This window comes from Prionailurus viverrinus, chromosome B3, assembly GCF_022837055.1.
Source record: "Prionailurus viverrinus isolate Anna chromosome B3, UM_Priviv_1.0, whole genome shotgun sequence".
In the NCBI taxonomy this organism is placed as follows: domain Eukaryota; kingdom Metazoa; phylum Chordata; class Mammalia; order Carnivora; family Felidae; genus Prionailurus; species Prionailurus viverrinus.
Window position 1 is genome coordinate 35,138,720 of NC_062566.1, and position 16,212 is coordinate 35,154,931.

The 16,212-nt window shown below is 51.0% G+C and overlaps 1 protein-coding gene across 2 annotated transcripts in view; it reads left to right on the top strand.

Moving 5' to 3' along the window:
- The first annotated feature begins 7,586 nt into the window (after window positions 1-7,586).
- The window catches only part of IGDCC4 (immunoglobulin superfamily DCC subclass member 4), a 40,481-nt gene continuing 31,855 nt past the window's right edge, over window positions 7,587-16,212 (top strand). For both annotated transcript variants that reach the window (XM_047864351.1, XM_047864352.1), the window contains exon 1: window positions 7,587-7,703. In XM_047864351.1, coding sequence (XP_047720307.1) covers window positions 7,634-7,703 — 70 coding nt within the window. In that variant the 5' untranslated portion in view covers window positions 7,587-7,633. The remainder of the gene's footprint in view (window positions 7,704-16,212) is intronic.

Here is a 16,212-nt window from a genome sequence, read left to right on the forward strand (position 1 = left end):
AGTGGCTGCAGACAGGAACTAGCTGCTGGGCGCAGCAGGGCAGTGATGGGAATGGGGCAATGGATCAGTGTCTGCCTGGAGAGCTGAGAGGGAAGGCAGGTTCTGACTGAACCATACAGACATTTGTGTCACTTTTGCTTTTTTTTTTTTTTTTAGGTTTACTTTTATCCCAATTTCACAGGCACATGGCTTTACAGAGTCAATTTCTAAAACAAATCTCTAAATAAAATGTATATAACGTTACTGATTATTTTCAGTTTTCATACATTGTTCAGTGGCATTCCACGATGAAAGCTTAGAATTTACCTGTTTTCCTTCCCATTTTCACCAAACACACACATTTCCCATCCCCCTCATCTTTTCAATATAATTCTTTTTTATTATTATTATTTTCCATTTTTTATTCATTTATATTAGAGAGAGAGAGAGAGAGAGAGAAAATGTGTGAGTGAGGGAGGGGCAGAGAGAGACAGAGACAGAATCCAAAGCAGGCTCCAGGCTCCAAGCTGTCAGCACAGAGCTTTCACGGGGCTGAACCCACAAACTGTGAGATCATGACCTGAGCCGAAGTTGGCCGCTTAACCAACTGAGTCACTCAGGCGCCCCAGTTCTTTTTTTTTTTTTTAATGTTTATTTATTTATTTTGAGAGCGAGAGAGCATGTGCGCACACATGTGCATGAGCTGGGGAGGGGCAGAGAGAGAAGGAGAGAGAAAATCCCAAGCAGGCTCTACTCTGTCAGCACAGAGCCTGATGCAGGGCTTGATCTCACCAATTGTGAGATCATGACCTGAGCTAAAATCAAGAGTGGAATGCTTAACCAACTGAGCCACCCAGGTGCCCCTCAATATAGTTCTATTGCAATTTCACTTAAACCAGTATCAGTGCTTATGTTATTGTAACTACGTAAATGTATTCAGACATGAGTCATGTAATAAACTTTGAGTCATTTTCATTCATGCAGAACTTGGTTTTACCTTGCTAATTATGATCTCTTTTTAAATATATGTATTTATTACTAATTCAATCCCGAACTTGTCGACCTTTCCATTGATTTTTCTGTTTTGTTTAATTGCTCGTATTTTCACTGTGTTTCTGCAATATAGTTTCATTGCCAATATACAACATTTCAGCTATTTAATGAGTTAAACAGATTTTGATTGGCTAGTCTAAGAACACAGCCTTCATTTGTGGCGTCGATTCTTTAAGGAAATGTGTTCTGATTTCCAGGCAATTGTTTTATAAAGGTACTGTGGGCATGACCACCTGTATAATGCCAGTTTCTGCCCTCAGGGAGCTTCCAGTGTCATCTGGGACACAAGACTGAGACAAACTGATTTACACAATTAATTTACATAATTAAACTTCATTTGCATAATGAAATCCCTGTCCGAGGCAGAAATAATCCAGTGCCTATTGAGTGATACAGACGAATGGGTAAGAAAGATCTGGATGATCTATCTTTTTTTTTTTTTTTTTTTTTTTAATTTTTTTTTCAACGTTTATTTATTTTTGGGACAGAGAGAGACAGAGCATGAACGGGGGAGGGTCAGAGAGAGAGGGAGACACAGAATCGGAAACAGGCTCCAGGCTCTGAGCCATCAGCCCAGAGCCCGACGCGGGGCTCGAACTCACAGACCACGAGATCGTGACCTGGCTGAAGTCGGACGCTTAACCGACTGCGCCACCCAGGCGCCCCTGGATGATCTATCTTGAAGGAACTGGCACTTGAGTTTTTAAGAAACTGTATATATGTTTTTTTAGTTTTTTTTAATGTTTGTTTATTTTTGAGAGACAGAGTTATATTTTGAGAGACAGAGTGTGAGCGGGGGAGGGGCAGAGAGAGAGGGAGACAGAATCCAAAGCAGGCTCCAGGCTCTGAGCTGTCAGCACAAAGCCCGATGCAGGGCTCGAACCCACGAACCTCGAGATGATGACCTGAGCCGAAGTCGGACATTCAACCAACTGAGCCACCCAGGCGCCCCAGGAACTGTATATATTTTTTCCATCGTGATGAAATATACACAACAAAATTTACCACGTGGCCATTTTTCAGTGGCCACCACAGTGGCACTAAGTACATTCGCACTGTTGTGCAACCATCACCACTGTTTATCTCCAGAACTTCTTCCTCATCATCCCAAACTGAAGATTATATTTTTCTCTTCTAAGTTACATTTAATATTTCTGGTTGCAAAAATAAAATGTGTTCAGTGCCGACAACTTATTTAAAACATAGAAAAGCACCATGACGAAAATAAAAATATCCTATAATTCTATAAATCGGTTAGCGATTTTGTGGTGAGGGGTGGAAAGGCATCTCAGGTGGAGGGGCGAGACATCCCATGGGCTCAGAGGGTTTGAGCAGAGATGTAGTAGGGGAGATAGTTTTGAATATGAAGGGTGAAGATATTGTAAACATATTTAACTTTTGCATCTTCCTTTAAAGGGGCTGAATGGGGGAGGGAGGCAGTGAGTGGTTCTAACAGTGAACCCAAGCCAGTAAGACCCCCGCAGCGGTTCTGGTTATCCAGGACTATATAACAAGCCACCCCAAACTTAGTGGCATAAAACAATGACCATTTGTTATTATTACTATCTCTCACGGTGCTGGGGATTGACTGGTCTCAGGGTCTCCTATGTGGTCGTAGTCAGATAGGGGCTGGGGCTGGACACGGGGAAGGTTTCCTCACTTACCCGTTTGGCTCCTTGGGTGCAAGAGCTGAGGCTACCGTAGCGTCTCTTTGTCCGTGTTGTCTTCCCACGTGGTCTCTCCAACATGGCAGCCTCAAGTGGCCAGACTTCTGACAGGGTAGCTCAGGGCTCTCTGATGCATGTGCCTGAGAGTAGAGGCGGGTGGGACTTGAGTCTTCTTTTATGACTAACCTCAGAAGCCAAGCAGTATCACCTCCATCACATCCTATCCTTTAGAGCTGAGGGCCTAAGGCCGGCCTGTATTCAAAGGGAGGGCAAGTAGACAGTACTCCTCGAAGGGAGGAGTGCCAGAGAACTTCTACATATATTTTTTTAATTTTTTAAAACGTTTATTTATTTTTGAGACAGAGAGAGACAGAGCATGAACGGGGGAGGGTCAGAGAGAGGGAGACACAGAATGCGAAACAGGCTCCAGGCTCTGAGCGGTCAGCCCAGAGCCCGACGTGGGACTCGAACTCACGAACCATGAGATCAAGACCTAAACTGACCGAGCCACTCACGCACCCCGACGAGTAACTTTATCATTCACTTTAAAAACATTAATTGGGATCTTACTATATGCTGTGCACTGTGCTAGATGCCAGGAAAAAGTGAGCAAGATACGTGTGGTTACTGCCGCAAGGAGTTTACTGTCTTGCAGGTCAGCCAGACAGTTCAATAAAGAATGTTATAATAAGGTGGGTTAGGTGCTCTGCTGGAAGTGCCAGCTCACAAAATAGTTTCTCCAGTTCTGATCTCTCTGCTCAGATGAAAATGGCATTGCTGGTGATTTGATATTTTCACCTGGATGCCATGTAGGCACCTCCCCCTCAGCATGTTAATTTGAGAGTCCCACGCCACTGCCCGGCTCTTCCCTGTGTCGTCTTTGATAGCATCCCACCCACCTGGTCAAACCAATAGAAACCGCAGACCTCGGTGGAGCCTATGCCAGGTCTCTCAGCCTCTACGTTGGCTGGTCTCCAAGATGTTACTTCCGTCTTAGAATTTCTCACGGAAGTTATTTTAAGAAAATAATAAATTATAGGGACAACTGGGTGGCTCAGTCGGTTCAGCTTCTGACTCTTGATTTAGGCCCAGGTCATGGCCTTGTGGTTCTGTGGGCTTGAGCCCTACGTCAGGCTCTGTGCTGATGGTACAGAGCCTTCTTGGGATTCTCCTCTCTCTCTCTCTCTCTCTGCCCCTCCCCTGCTCTCTCTCTCTCTCACAAAATAAATAAACTTAAAAATATGTAACAGTATATGGTGAATTGAAGGCACTTTTAACACATTTAATTGATGATTTTTTTAAAAAGATTTTATTTTGGGAGGGTGCGCCTGCATGGCTCAGTTGGTTAAGCATCCGACTTAGGCTCAGGTCATGATCTCATGGTTCATGGGTTCAAGCCCCACATCAGGCTCTGTGCTGACAGCTCAGAGCCTGGAGCCTGCTTCCAATTCTGTGTCTCTCTCTTTGCCCCTCCCCTGCTCACATTCTGTCTGTCTGACCCTCTCTCTCATAAAGATAAATAAACATTAAAAATTTTTTAAAAGATTTTATTTTTTAAGTAATCTCCACATCCCATGTGGGGCTCAATCTCACAATCCTGAGATCAAGAGTCACACGCTCTACCCACTAAGCCAGCCAGGTGCTCCTAAATTGATGATTTTTTTTTTTTTTTTTTTTTTTGAGAGAGAGAGCAAGAGCAAGAGTTGGGGAGGGGCAGAGGAAAAGGGAGAGATATGAGGTAACTCTAATACTCCCTGTACCCCTTCACAGCCTATATATCACACAGTATTAGAGTTACCTGCCTACTTGTCTGTCTCCCTCACTAGACCAAGCACCATGCAGGCAAGAACCATCTTGTTCACCATTATGCCCCTAGTGCCCAGAGCAGGGTCTGACCCATCGGGGTCATCCATGGATATCTGTGCCGCTAATGATTGGATCTGCCATTTCCTGTGCTCTTATACCCCTGGGCCTCTTCCCCCACCATCAGTTCTATCCTCCTTAAATTGTCAAGACCCAGGTCAAACATTTATAACAATCAATAGTTCCGTGAAGCCTCCTTCCTCACCCCCACCCCCTTAGACACACACCACTGTCCTTCCTTCTCTTGTTCCCATTCTCCCTGCCACCCCATGCCACTTAGGACACTACCCTCCCTGTGGGCAGTGACTTGTATCTTTTTTATCTTGACCCCTGGTACCTATACAGTGCCAGAGATACTGGTCCAGCTGCTTAGAATTCAGCAGGGAATCTAGCAGACAAAAATCCCTGTCCTCATGAAGCCCTCATTCTGTTGAGTAGACAGACTAGAAATAAAATAAGTAAAATGTAGAGCATGTTAGAAAGAAGGGGGGTAGGGAGAGGGAGGACGTTGTGAGGAAGGAGGGATCGGGAGGCAGAGTTCCACGCTGAACTAGGTGGGCAAAGGTCTAGGGGCTGGAGGGAGGGAACTGGCCACCACAGCCCTTCTCATCACAGGAAGGACTTTGGCTTTTGCTCTGAGATGGAAGGGACTGGTGGGTTTTGAGCGGAGAAGTGACATGATCTTGTGCACACTGTAACAGGACGCCTTTTGCTGTATTGGGAAAAGACGGAAGAGGTACAAGGACAGAAAAAAGGAGACCTAAGGTGGGGTGACAATCCAGATGAGAGCTGAGGGAGCTTGGATCCTGTGGTAGGGGAAGGATGGAGCTGCTAGGACCTCAGACAAGGAGACTGTGGGAGGCACAAGTTTGACAGGGAAGGTCAAGACTCAGTTGTGCATGTTAAATTTAGATGCCTATTAGACATCCAATGGGAATATTGAGCAGGTGGCAGGATATGAGTCTGGAGTTCGAGGGAGAGGGTCCAGGCTGGAAGTATATATTCGGGCATCTTTAGCATAAAGATAGATGTCATTTAAGCTCTTTTCCTCCCTGGCTGCCTGAAGCTTGGCCACCATCATGACTGACATGATAACTATCCAGACCAGGAATTTCAGCAGAAACAAATGGTCATCGATATTCTTCACGCTGGAAAGGCAGCAGTACCGTACTAAGACAGAAATTTGGGGAAAACTACCCAGAATGTATAAGACCACACCAGATGGCATCTTTGTAATGATTTATGGTTCATTGGATGATGCAAAGAAAAAGGAACCCAAACATAGACTTGTAAGACATGGCCTGTAGAAGATAAAGACCTCAAGAACACACAAAAGGAATGCAAAAACGGAACGAAGAAAGTCAGGGGGACTGCAGATCCATGTTGGTACTGGTGAAAAGTGAGCTGGAGATTGGACAACAGAAGGAGTAAAGATTCTGCAGTGACTTTCTCTGTGGTGATGGTGCAGATTTTTCATGAAAGAATAAACTAAGAACTTAAAAAAAAAAAAAAAAAGATGTCATTTAAAGCCTTGATGACCAGATGAGATCACTAAAGAAGAAAGCAGGAGTGCTCACGTAAGTCAAATGCTGCCAATGGGCTTGACAAGAAATGAATACATGCCAGGGCCCGTTAGATCTGCAAAGTACAGGCCATAATTAAAGGTAACTTGCAACAAATGGGTAAGGCACCTAGCAGGTACAGAGATGAAATGGCTCTAAGTCATGGGAACACTGGACACCTAAGGAATGAAAAACCATGGCATCTTGGGGCGCCTTGGTGGCTCAGTCGGTTAAGGGTCTGACTCTTGATTTCAGCTGATTTCAGCTCAGGTCAGGATCGCACTAGTCATAAGATCAAGCCCCGCATCGGGTTCTATGCTGACAGAGCAGAGCCTGCTTAGAATTCTCTCTCTCTCTCTCTCTCTCTCTCTCTCTCTCTCTCTCTCTCTCTCTCTCACTGCCCCTCTCCCCACTCATGCTTGCTGCTCTCTCTCTCTTTCAAAATAAATAAATACACTTAAAAAGAATCATGGCATCTTGGGCTTGGAAAGGACCTTAAATAGATCATTTAATCTGGACTCCTCCCCTACCCTAGCCCTGATAATTGAATACCCGGCTTTGGAACAAGAAATATTTGTGGGATACTGAGGCAACCCGTGTGGCCAGGTCAGGGAAGGCACCATCGAAGAATGAGTAGAAAATGACGCTCCTGAGTCTGAAAGCTCCCTAGCCTCGTGTCCTTGGGCAAGTCACTTCACCTCCTCTATCTTCAGTTTCCCTGTTTGTAAAATGGGAGCAAAACCTTCTTGTCCCTCCCAGGGGTGTAGAGAGGTCTAAATGTGCGAGTGCTTGGGGTAGAGTATGCTCTGCCTAGCTTGATAATTGCAAGAGCAAGAGAAGGAGGCCAAGAGAAGTCTCCCGCTTGGAATGGCCATGCGAATGAGGATGAGGAGGGAACTGTCCTGTCCTCAGCGCATCTCCTGGTGCAGCCTGTGGAGAAGCTAACAAGATTCAGGCCAGGATCTGGGCTGGAAATGGACTGGGCTCAGGTGGCAAGATGGGCCTGCGGGACGGACAGAGACCTTGACTCTGCCTCCACTGAGCCTGGAACCGAGTTGGAGGAGACCCTGAGGCAGCGGCAGGGAAAAGAAACGGAGACACCGAGGCAGAAAGAGACACAGAGACAGGGAGACCAAGAGACAAACAGACCCAGAAACAAGCGGCCCAACTGGGGCCCAAGGCGACCCAGAGACCCCAGCAGAGCAGAGCCCCGCGCGGAGCAGGGTCACGGAGCGCGGGGCCGGGGTCCCCGGCGGGCCCTGCGGCCGCACTCGCCGGGCGCCCCCGCCCCGGCTGTTCGCCCAAGATGGCGATGGAGGGGCGGGCGAGGCGGCGGCAGCCCGGGCCCCCGCGCCGGCCCCCGCTCGGGCCCGGGCCCCCGAGGCCGCGCCCCCGCCCGCGGCGCCGCGCCTCCCCGGGCCACTGACGCCCGGCGCGCCCTCCCCCGGCGGCGGCGGCCGAGGCGCGGGGAGGCGGTGGCGGCGGCGGCGGCGTCCCGAGCCGGGCCCCATGGCGCGGGGCGACGCTGGCCGCGGCGGCGGGCTCGTCGCGCTGACCTTCTGCCTGCTGGCCGCGCGCGGTAAGGGCGGGCGCCGCGGCAGTGGCGGGAGCGGCTGCGGCGTGTCGGTGCGCCCGCGCCCCGGGCTGCGCCTGGCCGTGGGGCTGGCGTGCGTCCCGGGTCCCGAGCGAGTGCGGGGCCGCAGGGCGCGGGCGGCCCGTCCCGGTGCCCGTGATGCCTGTGCTTGGGGGGCTGCGGGCTGCGGCCGGGGGGGGCGTCTGCGGCACGGACTTGGCCGCAGGGGGTGTGTGTCCTTGCTTTGCGGAGTCTGGAGTGTGTGAGTGTGTGAGTGTGAGGGTGTGCGCGCGCGCGTTCAGAGGGTGGGGACGGGGGGCTTCTGCGGGCGTACGTGTCCGCAGTGCGTGTCACAGTCGCGGCGTGGCATCGCGGGGCCGCGGCTGCGGCGTTGGTGGCTTGCGCCGGGCGGGCTCTCCTTGCCCGCGCGTGTCGTGGGTTGAGAGTGTGTGAAAGAGGGGTGTTGGGGGTGTGTATCTGCACCTCCATTTGTGTCCAGATTGTGTGTAATTGTGTTTACGGGGCTGAGCTAATATTTGGCCTTGGCTTTTGGGGAGTGTCCTTGCCCGTGGTGGGGGGGACAGGGCAGGCGATTCCGGACTGAGCGAGGACAGAGGTGATAAAACACTCAACTTTGCCCAGTGGGTGTGGTCCCTGGGGCTGGTTGGGGCGGTGTGGGGGGGTGGGGGGACAGTTAGCGTTGCTCCCCCAACCCGTGGCTCGGAGTGGACGGGGGGAGGGGGGCAGGAAACCAGTTGCTTTCGTGGACTTGTCCAACACTCGCTCTCGTGATGGGACGCGTGTCACTCCTGCCCCACCCACCAGGGGCAGGTCAGGGAAGCGTTGACCAGGTCAACAAGGCCTCCTCCAGCCACCCCCCCCCCCCACCACTTCAGTGCGGGGTGGGGGTGGGGGTAAGGGTCAGAGTTGTCCACACTGGAGAAAGGGCTGGGGCTGGGGTGACGGAATCTCAGTGCTCTGTGCCTAGGGCTCCTTCTTCCACCCTAGTCCTCTTGCTTTCCGTGTTGTGTGCGTTTGGGGGACGGCCCAGGGGGAAGGTAGGTGGCAGAGCTGGGGAGGGGGATGGGCTGCCCGCTTTGTTCGCCTAGTTCTTGCCTTCCCTGGCGAGGGGGGAGCTGAGGATGTGTCCGGGGCGAGTCGGGGAGGGACTTAGAGGTGGGGGTGGGGAGGGGGATTTCTCTCCAGCTGCTTCGGCTTTCCAGAGAGACTCAGCCAGGCCACGTGGGAGGGAGGCTGGGACGGCGGAGGGAGGCAGGGACCGCGGAGGAACCTTGGTCTGGCCGGCCCCAGGCCCATCTCCAGGAAACCCAAACAGCGGGTGGGAAAGTGCCCGGAAAAGCTCGGACCCCTTCTCTCCCCACAAAGACACGCCCCTCTCCAGCCCTGGCTCGGAACCCGGGATTGTCAGGTGAAGGGGGCGGGGAAGTGCGGGAGAGGCCTCCGTCCTCCGGGAGCCCAGGGGATTAAGGAATAGTTGTGCCGACTCTCTTACGCTCTTCCAAGAGCTCCAGGAACCGGCTCTGGGTCACCCAGCAAAGCGGGATGAGGGCTGGGAGCTGCGCTCGATCGTTACGGTATATCTGTGGGGCCTCCTGCAAGGGGTTCAGTTTGCCTGGGAGACCTGGCCTCTCCCTGCTCTTGAGTGCACAAGGCTGGGGCAGGGCCCGAGCTGGGGCTCCCTTGGCAGCAGTGTGCATGGCCCAAACAACGAGGCTACTGGCCCTCAGTCCCAAACCCTTTGAGTGCGCAAAGCTTAACAGGCCTAGGGACACTCCTGTAGGGTTCTGACTAGCCACCCTGATCTGGACGGAGGTCATTCATTCATTCATTCATTCATTCAACAAATATTTACTGAGCACCCTTTTTGACTAGCATGTGCTTGGTGCCTAGAATATGGGAAATAAAGGAGGCAGACCTGGTCCCTGGTGCAGAGCTTGCTGTCTGGTGGAGGGAGACTGACATGACAGGTAGTCTGGAAAGGTCAGGAAAAAGCTTCCTCCAGGAAGTGATGAATAATACAGCTCCATGCAGAGGGTCAGTTAGCCCTGTAAAAGGAGAGTGATGATGGGCAAAGTTTTCCAGAGTGAACTGCCCATGTAAGTGCTCAGAGTGACTTCGTTTAGGACACTGAATGAAGCTAAGCCTGGCAGGAGAGGAGAGCACAGGGATGAGAATGGGGCAGGATGGAGTGGGATGGGGGTGGGGGGGGTTGGTACCACAAGTGTCAAGAGAGAAGGCTGAAGATGGGGGCTGGGCCCAGCTCCTGAAGGACTTTATAAGTCCCACCAAGGTTCCTGGCCCGAGAGCCTGCCTGAGCCCTTGGCAAGTTTTAAAATCAGCTTTGCATCAGCTCCCGCAGCCAGTGTGGAGAATCGGTCGGTGGGGCAGGACTGGAAGCAGGAAGCTCCAGCTTCTTGGGAGGCTGTTGTAGTAATCCAGAAGAGAGGAGGGAGGCAACCGGCGTAGTGGCAGTTGGTGTGGCCAGGCTTCTAGAGATATTTAGAAAGTAGAATTAGTGGGATCTGAAGATAGATTGAGTTTGCAGGGGGTGAGGGAGAGGGAAGTAAAAAAATAATAGATGCTTCAGCAACTTCAACATGGCAGAGGGAAGGGGCTGGTGTCCCCCAACACGGCTCCAGTCAAGGATTGGAGCTGGGGAGACTTATAGGAATGGGGCTTCTGTCTGGGGGTGGTGGGAGAATGCTGAGTGCAAGAAGTGGGGCTCTCCCTTCCACCCAATCAAAATTTGGGGAGTGGGGATGCCACAGGTCAGTAATAAGAAGGCTCCAAGAACCTGAGAGCTGCTTTCTCTGCCCCATCTCTTTCTCAGCCCGGAGACACAGAGGTCCACCTCCCTTCCATTGGGGTGGCCCTCTCTGACCCCATATCGAGGTTAGGAACGAGGTCAAACAAGTTCCTCCTAATAGTGAGTTTTCTCCAGAATTTCTCCATACCTTCATCGGTCCTTTATGAACTTTCATGGCCCAATTAGTCATACGTTATGTGTAAAATAGCAGTTCCTTTCTTTTCTTCTAAAGGTACCTCTTTCATGTTAAGCTATCTCACAAGTAGAGTGAATGGCAGCACTGAAGGGAATTTAGAAGTAATTTTAGCATGAACCCATTTTCCAGACGAGAAAGCTGAGTGACTTCCCAAAGCTGCATGGATAGGGACTGAGCTGGGGCTGGAACTAGTCTCCTGGCTCTTGGAGCCACATTTTCCCTGGATTTGGTACACACATACCCAAGTTCAGTTTCTCTGCACCCCCTCCCCCTCACATGAGCAGTTACCCACTTTGGGCTTGACCTCCCTCAGTTGGTGTGTCTGAGTCTGGGCTCTGGAATTCACCCTTCTCCATTCATCCCTACCCGCTGCCTCCTGTTTGGCCTCCACTGTTTCTGAGGTACAGCAACCAGACTTGACACAGAATTCCAGATGCAGAACAGATGTCATTGCCAGGTGGGCTTTGGGGCTCCCAGCCCCCTGGAGTATGCAGAGAGGGGAGGAGTAAGAGCAGCTCTGATGGGGGAGGACGCCAGCCCTAGCCTGGTTGGAGGAGGGTGATGGGAGCTGGGGTTGGGAGGAAAATCAAAGAGCTAATGTTCTGGCCCTGACATGCAGAGAGACAGAATCTAGCTGGGCTGTTGGCTACCTCACTGCTGAGGCTGACGCTGAGGCATCCTCTGGATTTGAGGCGCTTTGGAGTCATTGAGGTCAGGGAAGCAGAGGCTCAGTAAGCTCTCTTTCAGGTGCAGACCTGAGTATGTAAGCTGGTGCAGAGCCAAGACTTCTGGATGGTTCCCATAAGAGACTTACTAGCTTGTCACATAGTCTGGAGGAGAGAGTTCCAGCAAATGATCAGAGCATACAGGGAGAGAAAGGCGGGCACAGGAGAAATATTTTTAATCATATGAGCCATACAGCAGGAGAACTGGTAAGGTAGTGAGCTCCCCAGTGATTGTAATGTTTAAGTACAGAGTTTCTTTCAGTGTGAGTTTGCTTTTCTCTCTGCTTTTTAAGCATTTTGTTAAGTGTCTACTAGATGCCACATAGGCAGTTTTCCACATACATTATTCACGTCATGTCCAGACTTTAAAGGAGTTCCTATAATTTTTACAGATAAGGAAAGTGAAGCTTAGAAAAGCATGATGGGGCTGTGTCTCCACATGTCCCCTTGTCTGTTCAAGGAATATTTATTGAGCACCTAGTATGTACCAGGCACTGTTTCAGGTACCAGGGATCTAGAAAGCTGCCGAGGACATGATTCTGAGCTTGTTGCCTCGTTGGAGAGAAAGAAAGTAAAAACTCTAGAGTGATAACTGCAATGACCAAGGTGCTCAGGATCCCATGGGGCAGAAAAGAGGCAACAACATCAGAACCAGGGATAGCATGGCTGTCGTAAGGAGAGGGAGCAGCAGGAACAACATATGGAATAGCAGTGTGCTTTCAGAGAGCTGAAAGCGTTTTGATGGGGATAGAGGGGCACAGGGAACGGGAGGGAGGCAGGAGCTGACTGTGGCTTTACTGTCAGGTCCACTGAGGCCGGGCCTCTCAGGATCACAGATGAAGGGAACTGTGTGCCCATCCTTGTGTCCCAGGCCACTGTCCCAAGCTCTTCTTTCAGCTGTTGGTGGGAGGGGTTTAGTGTGTTTGTAAGGGAAGCCGCCAAGGTGGGGGGGGTGGGGAAGGAAGTTTCTGGAAGACACTGACTTGGGTCTCCTAGGAAAAGACATAACGGCATCATGGAGAACCGGCCCCACACTGAACACAAGATGTAAATCTGTTGGGCCCTGAAATTCAAAAGTGACAAGGCATTGATGTTTGTGGCAAGTTCTTGGCTTCATGGAGGAGACATCTAGGCTGGGTTTCCCTCCCCCACCCTCTGGCCCCTTTCCTGAGAGTTCACAGGGAAATGGAACCCTGGCTCACACCTGGCCCCCACTAACCGCACAAAACAGCATCGAGCTGGCTCTGAGACTCAGAAGCGAATCTCCTTTCTGTCTGGGTTCTAATTGGCCTCATAAAATCTAATTTATCCTGCAAGTGGGTAAAATAACCTGTTAGAAGAAGGAGATCGAGAGATGACCTCAGGGTTCCCAAGCATAGGAGCTCCGTGTCTCTGGTAGGGTCTCACCAAGGAAGCTGAGGAGAAGGAATTGTGGCAGAGGAGCCCCCATCGAGGCACAAAGCTGGTGGGCAGCAAGCGTCCACTGTGTCTGCCCCAGTCCTGAGAGGGATAGCTGAGAAATACTCATGGGAAGGGCTTTGGGGGTCAGCCATGACAGTGGCTGGGGGTGGCAGGAAAGGGGTGGCCAAGAAGCCACCGGACAAACAAGGTCCACTCCTCAGAGCATCGCTTTTATGAAGTGATTTGGTGGTGTAGGGACCAAGTTTATGTGAAAAGAAGCATTGCTATGTAATGGAGCAGAATGCAAAATTCACCACAGGTTTAAAAATCAAAACATTTGGGGGCAGTCAGCAGGCCTCCTGAGTGTGCTGTCCTCTGCTTCTGGCAGAATTTTGGCAAACATGAGAAAAGTGGAGACTCTTCCTTTTCAGGCTGGGGAAACTGAGGCTGGAAGGAGTAAAAGTAGTGGGCCCAAGGTCATGTAACAAATGACCCAGGACCTTGACTCCGGACCAAGGCTTGTCCCCACCCCCCCTCCCCACCCAACACCCTGTTGTCCGTCTAGGCAAGAGGAAGGATGGGTAAGGGACCCGCAAGCGGCTATGTGATGTAAAGCATAAAAAGCTTCTGTCCGAGGAGGCAGGGCCAGCTTCATGGATGGCTGGCGCCTGAGCTGAACCCCTGGGGATGCATGTCCTGGGCACAGAAATTGGGTTGGGCACTGAGGCAGAGAGAACCCTCATATTCAAAGGCAACTGTCTCTTCAGTGCTGGGTTCATCCCCCAAAGGTCAAAGGACATTTCCCCTACTGTCTTCCGGAGAGATGAGACACCCCAACCCCTCCACCTTTCTGGGCCTCAGCTTCCCCACTTATAAAATGAGGAATCTCAAGCTCCAAAGACATTTCCACCAACCTGGGCCAGGGTGGGCTGGTTCCCTCCTCATCTACATCCCTGTTGGCTTCCCTGTTCTACCTTGCTGGGTGCTTGGCTCCTCAGAGGTGGCGAAGCCAGACATCTGCTGATCCATGAATATTCAGGAAGGGAATCGGAGCCTCCTCTGGGCTCCCCAGCCAGCCACCGGCCTCTCTGGCTGCCGTCCTGCCCGCCAGAGCCCAGGCTGCTGACATACCCAGCAGCTGCTCAGGCCCCAACTGTTCACATTGTTTGTTCAGCGCGGCAGGGGATTTTCCAGGCCCCGGACGTGCTTTGGGGGGCGGGGAGGCTGCCGCAGGGCTCAGGGATTCGTGTCATGTGGGGCTTTTCTCCCTTGAAACTCAAACTGACTGCTCAGCGGCTGGAACCCGGCAATTGGAAGCCACTGGGCTGAGAGCCCGGGCTTGTCTTCCCCCTACCCTATGTTTGAATCATAGAATCTAGGGCTTTAGAGGTAGAAGGGACTGGCTGTTAAGAACTGTAATTAACATTTGTGTAGTTTTTTTTTTTTTTTAAAGTAACATCTTTCATTAAAAAAAAAAAAAAACCATGCAAACATTTGTACAGTTTATAAAGAGCCTGTAAAGAATGAGCTCCCATTCCTTGATTGATGCGCCGACACCCATCATCTTGTTTACTCCTCACAGGCTTGGTCATATGGGCTTCATTTTACAGATCTGGAAACTAAGGCCCAGAGAGGTTAAGGGGTTTGTCACACAGCTGGTAGGCAGAGCAGCAAGACTGAAAACTACATCTTTGGCCCCAAGGTCAAATGCTCTTTCCACCACAGCAAATAGCCCAAAGTGATGTGAAGGCCAGTCTGGTTTCTCCAGTCTGGATGGAAACCGGGTGAGGACAAGGGCTGCCTGTCCCTGCGCTCACTAGTGATGCTGAGGCTGGTTGTGCAGTTGGAGGTGCCAGCAGAGCCTTTCTGATGAATTAAGAAAGGCAGGGCCCCAGGGGCGGCTCCCTCTCTCTCTGCCCCTCCCCCACTCATGCTCTGTCTCTCTTGCTCTCAAAAAATGAATAAACATTTAAAAAATTTAAAAAAAAAAAAAAAAAAAGGCAGAGGCCCTGTTCAGGCCCCATTGGTGTCAGAGCCCTGGCTTCTGCCCTGGCCTCCTTACTCAGCCAGTTGGGACTTGTCTTTGCCCCTCAGTCTTATTTTGCTCTAGGAGTGATGGGAAGAGAGCCTGGAGACAGACAGGGGTTCTTTTTTTTTTTTTTTTTAATGTTTATTTATTTTTGAGACAGAGAGACAGAGCATGAATGGGGGAGGGGCAGAGAGAGAGGGAGACACAGAATCGGAAGGAAGCTCCAGGCTCTGAGCCATCAGCCCAGAGCCCGACGCGGGGCTCGAACTCACGAACCGTGAGATCGTGACCTGAGCTGAAGTTGGACACTCAACCGACTGAGCCACCCAGGCGCCCCCAGACAGGGGTTCTAAGTATGGACATCTATATGTCCAGGTTATGACAAGTATGGCAGAAACTGGGGCACATATGTTCAGGTGTGGAAGGTTGTCTGTATGTGTGCCCAAATGGTGTTCTATATGTTCGGGAATAGGTTTATCCACGTATGACTCTTCACTGAATAATCCTAAAATCTTAGAATCTCAGATATCACCTGCTAGCTACGTTTGAGCAAATTAAAGTCCAGAAGGAGTGACTGGCCCGAGGCCACACAGCTAGACTGTGACAGACCCAGGTCTAGAACTTGAGGGTTGCCTGATTCCCAAGCCATTTGGCTTTCTGCATGCCCTCATGTGGCTATCAGCCCAGACCTGCTCTGTACTAAGTATGTGCCATCGTACTCATCTTTGTCCTCGGTACATTCTCAGATGTGCCGTTGTGCCTGTAAGCAAAGTGTCATCAGGCCTGAGGATAAGAAGGGACCTTGGGTCATTGAGCTTGTATGAGACGGGGAGGTAGCAGGTCGACCTTCTGGTCAACACAACTGGGAAAACCAAGCATTTCTCTATGAATAACTATTACTGGGCCTTGTTGAAATGGTAGTTAAGATGATAAACATTGGCCTTTGTGTATTTTTGCCTTGACCCCGGGATGACATTCCCCTCCCCCAATTCCCCCCTAGTCCTCCCTTTGTGGCAGGGGCCGTGTTGGAGCTACAGGCTCTTCTGGGGCTCCTGGGGATGGGCTGTGGCTTGCTGCATGACCTAGGGGAACTGAGCTGTAGGGAGGAGTGCTTAGCCTCTCCTGTCACTGGGACAGAAGTGGGTTGGGTGATAGTGGTCAAGATGATCTGTAAGGTTCCAGGGAGGAGTGACATTTCCGAGGGCCAGTTCTGTGCCAGGCCAGGCACTGTGTTCCTTTTCCACACCTTGTCCCACTTAATGCTCCCAACAGCCCTATGAGGAAGGGGTTACTGTGTACTTTTTTCATTGAGATAAAATCCACATAGCACAGATTTC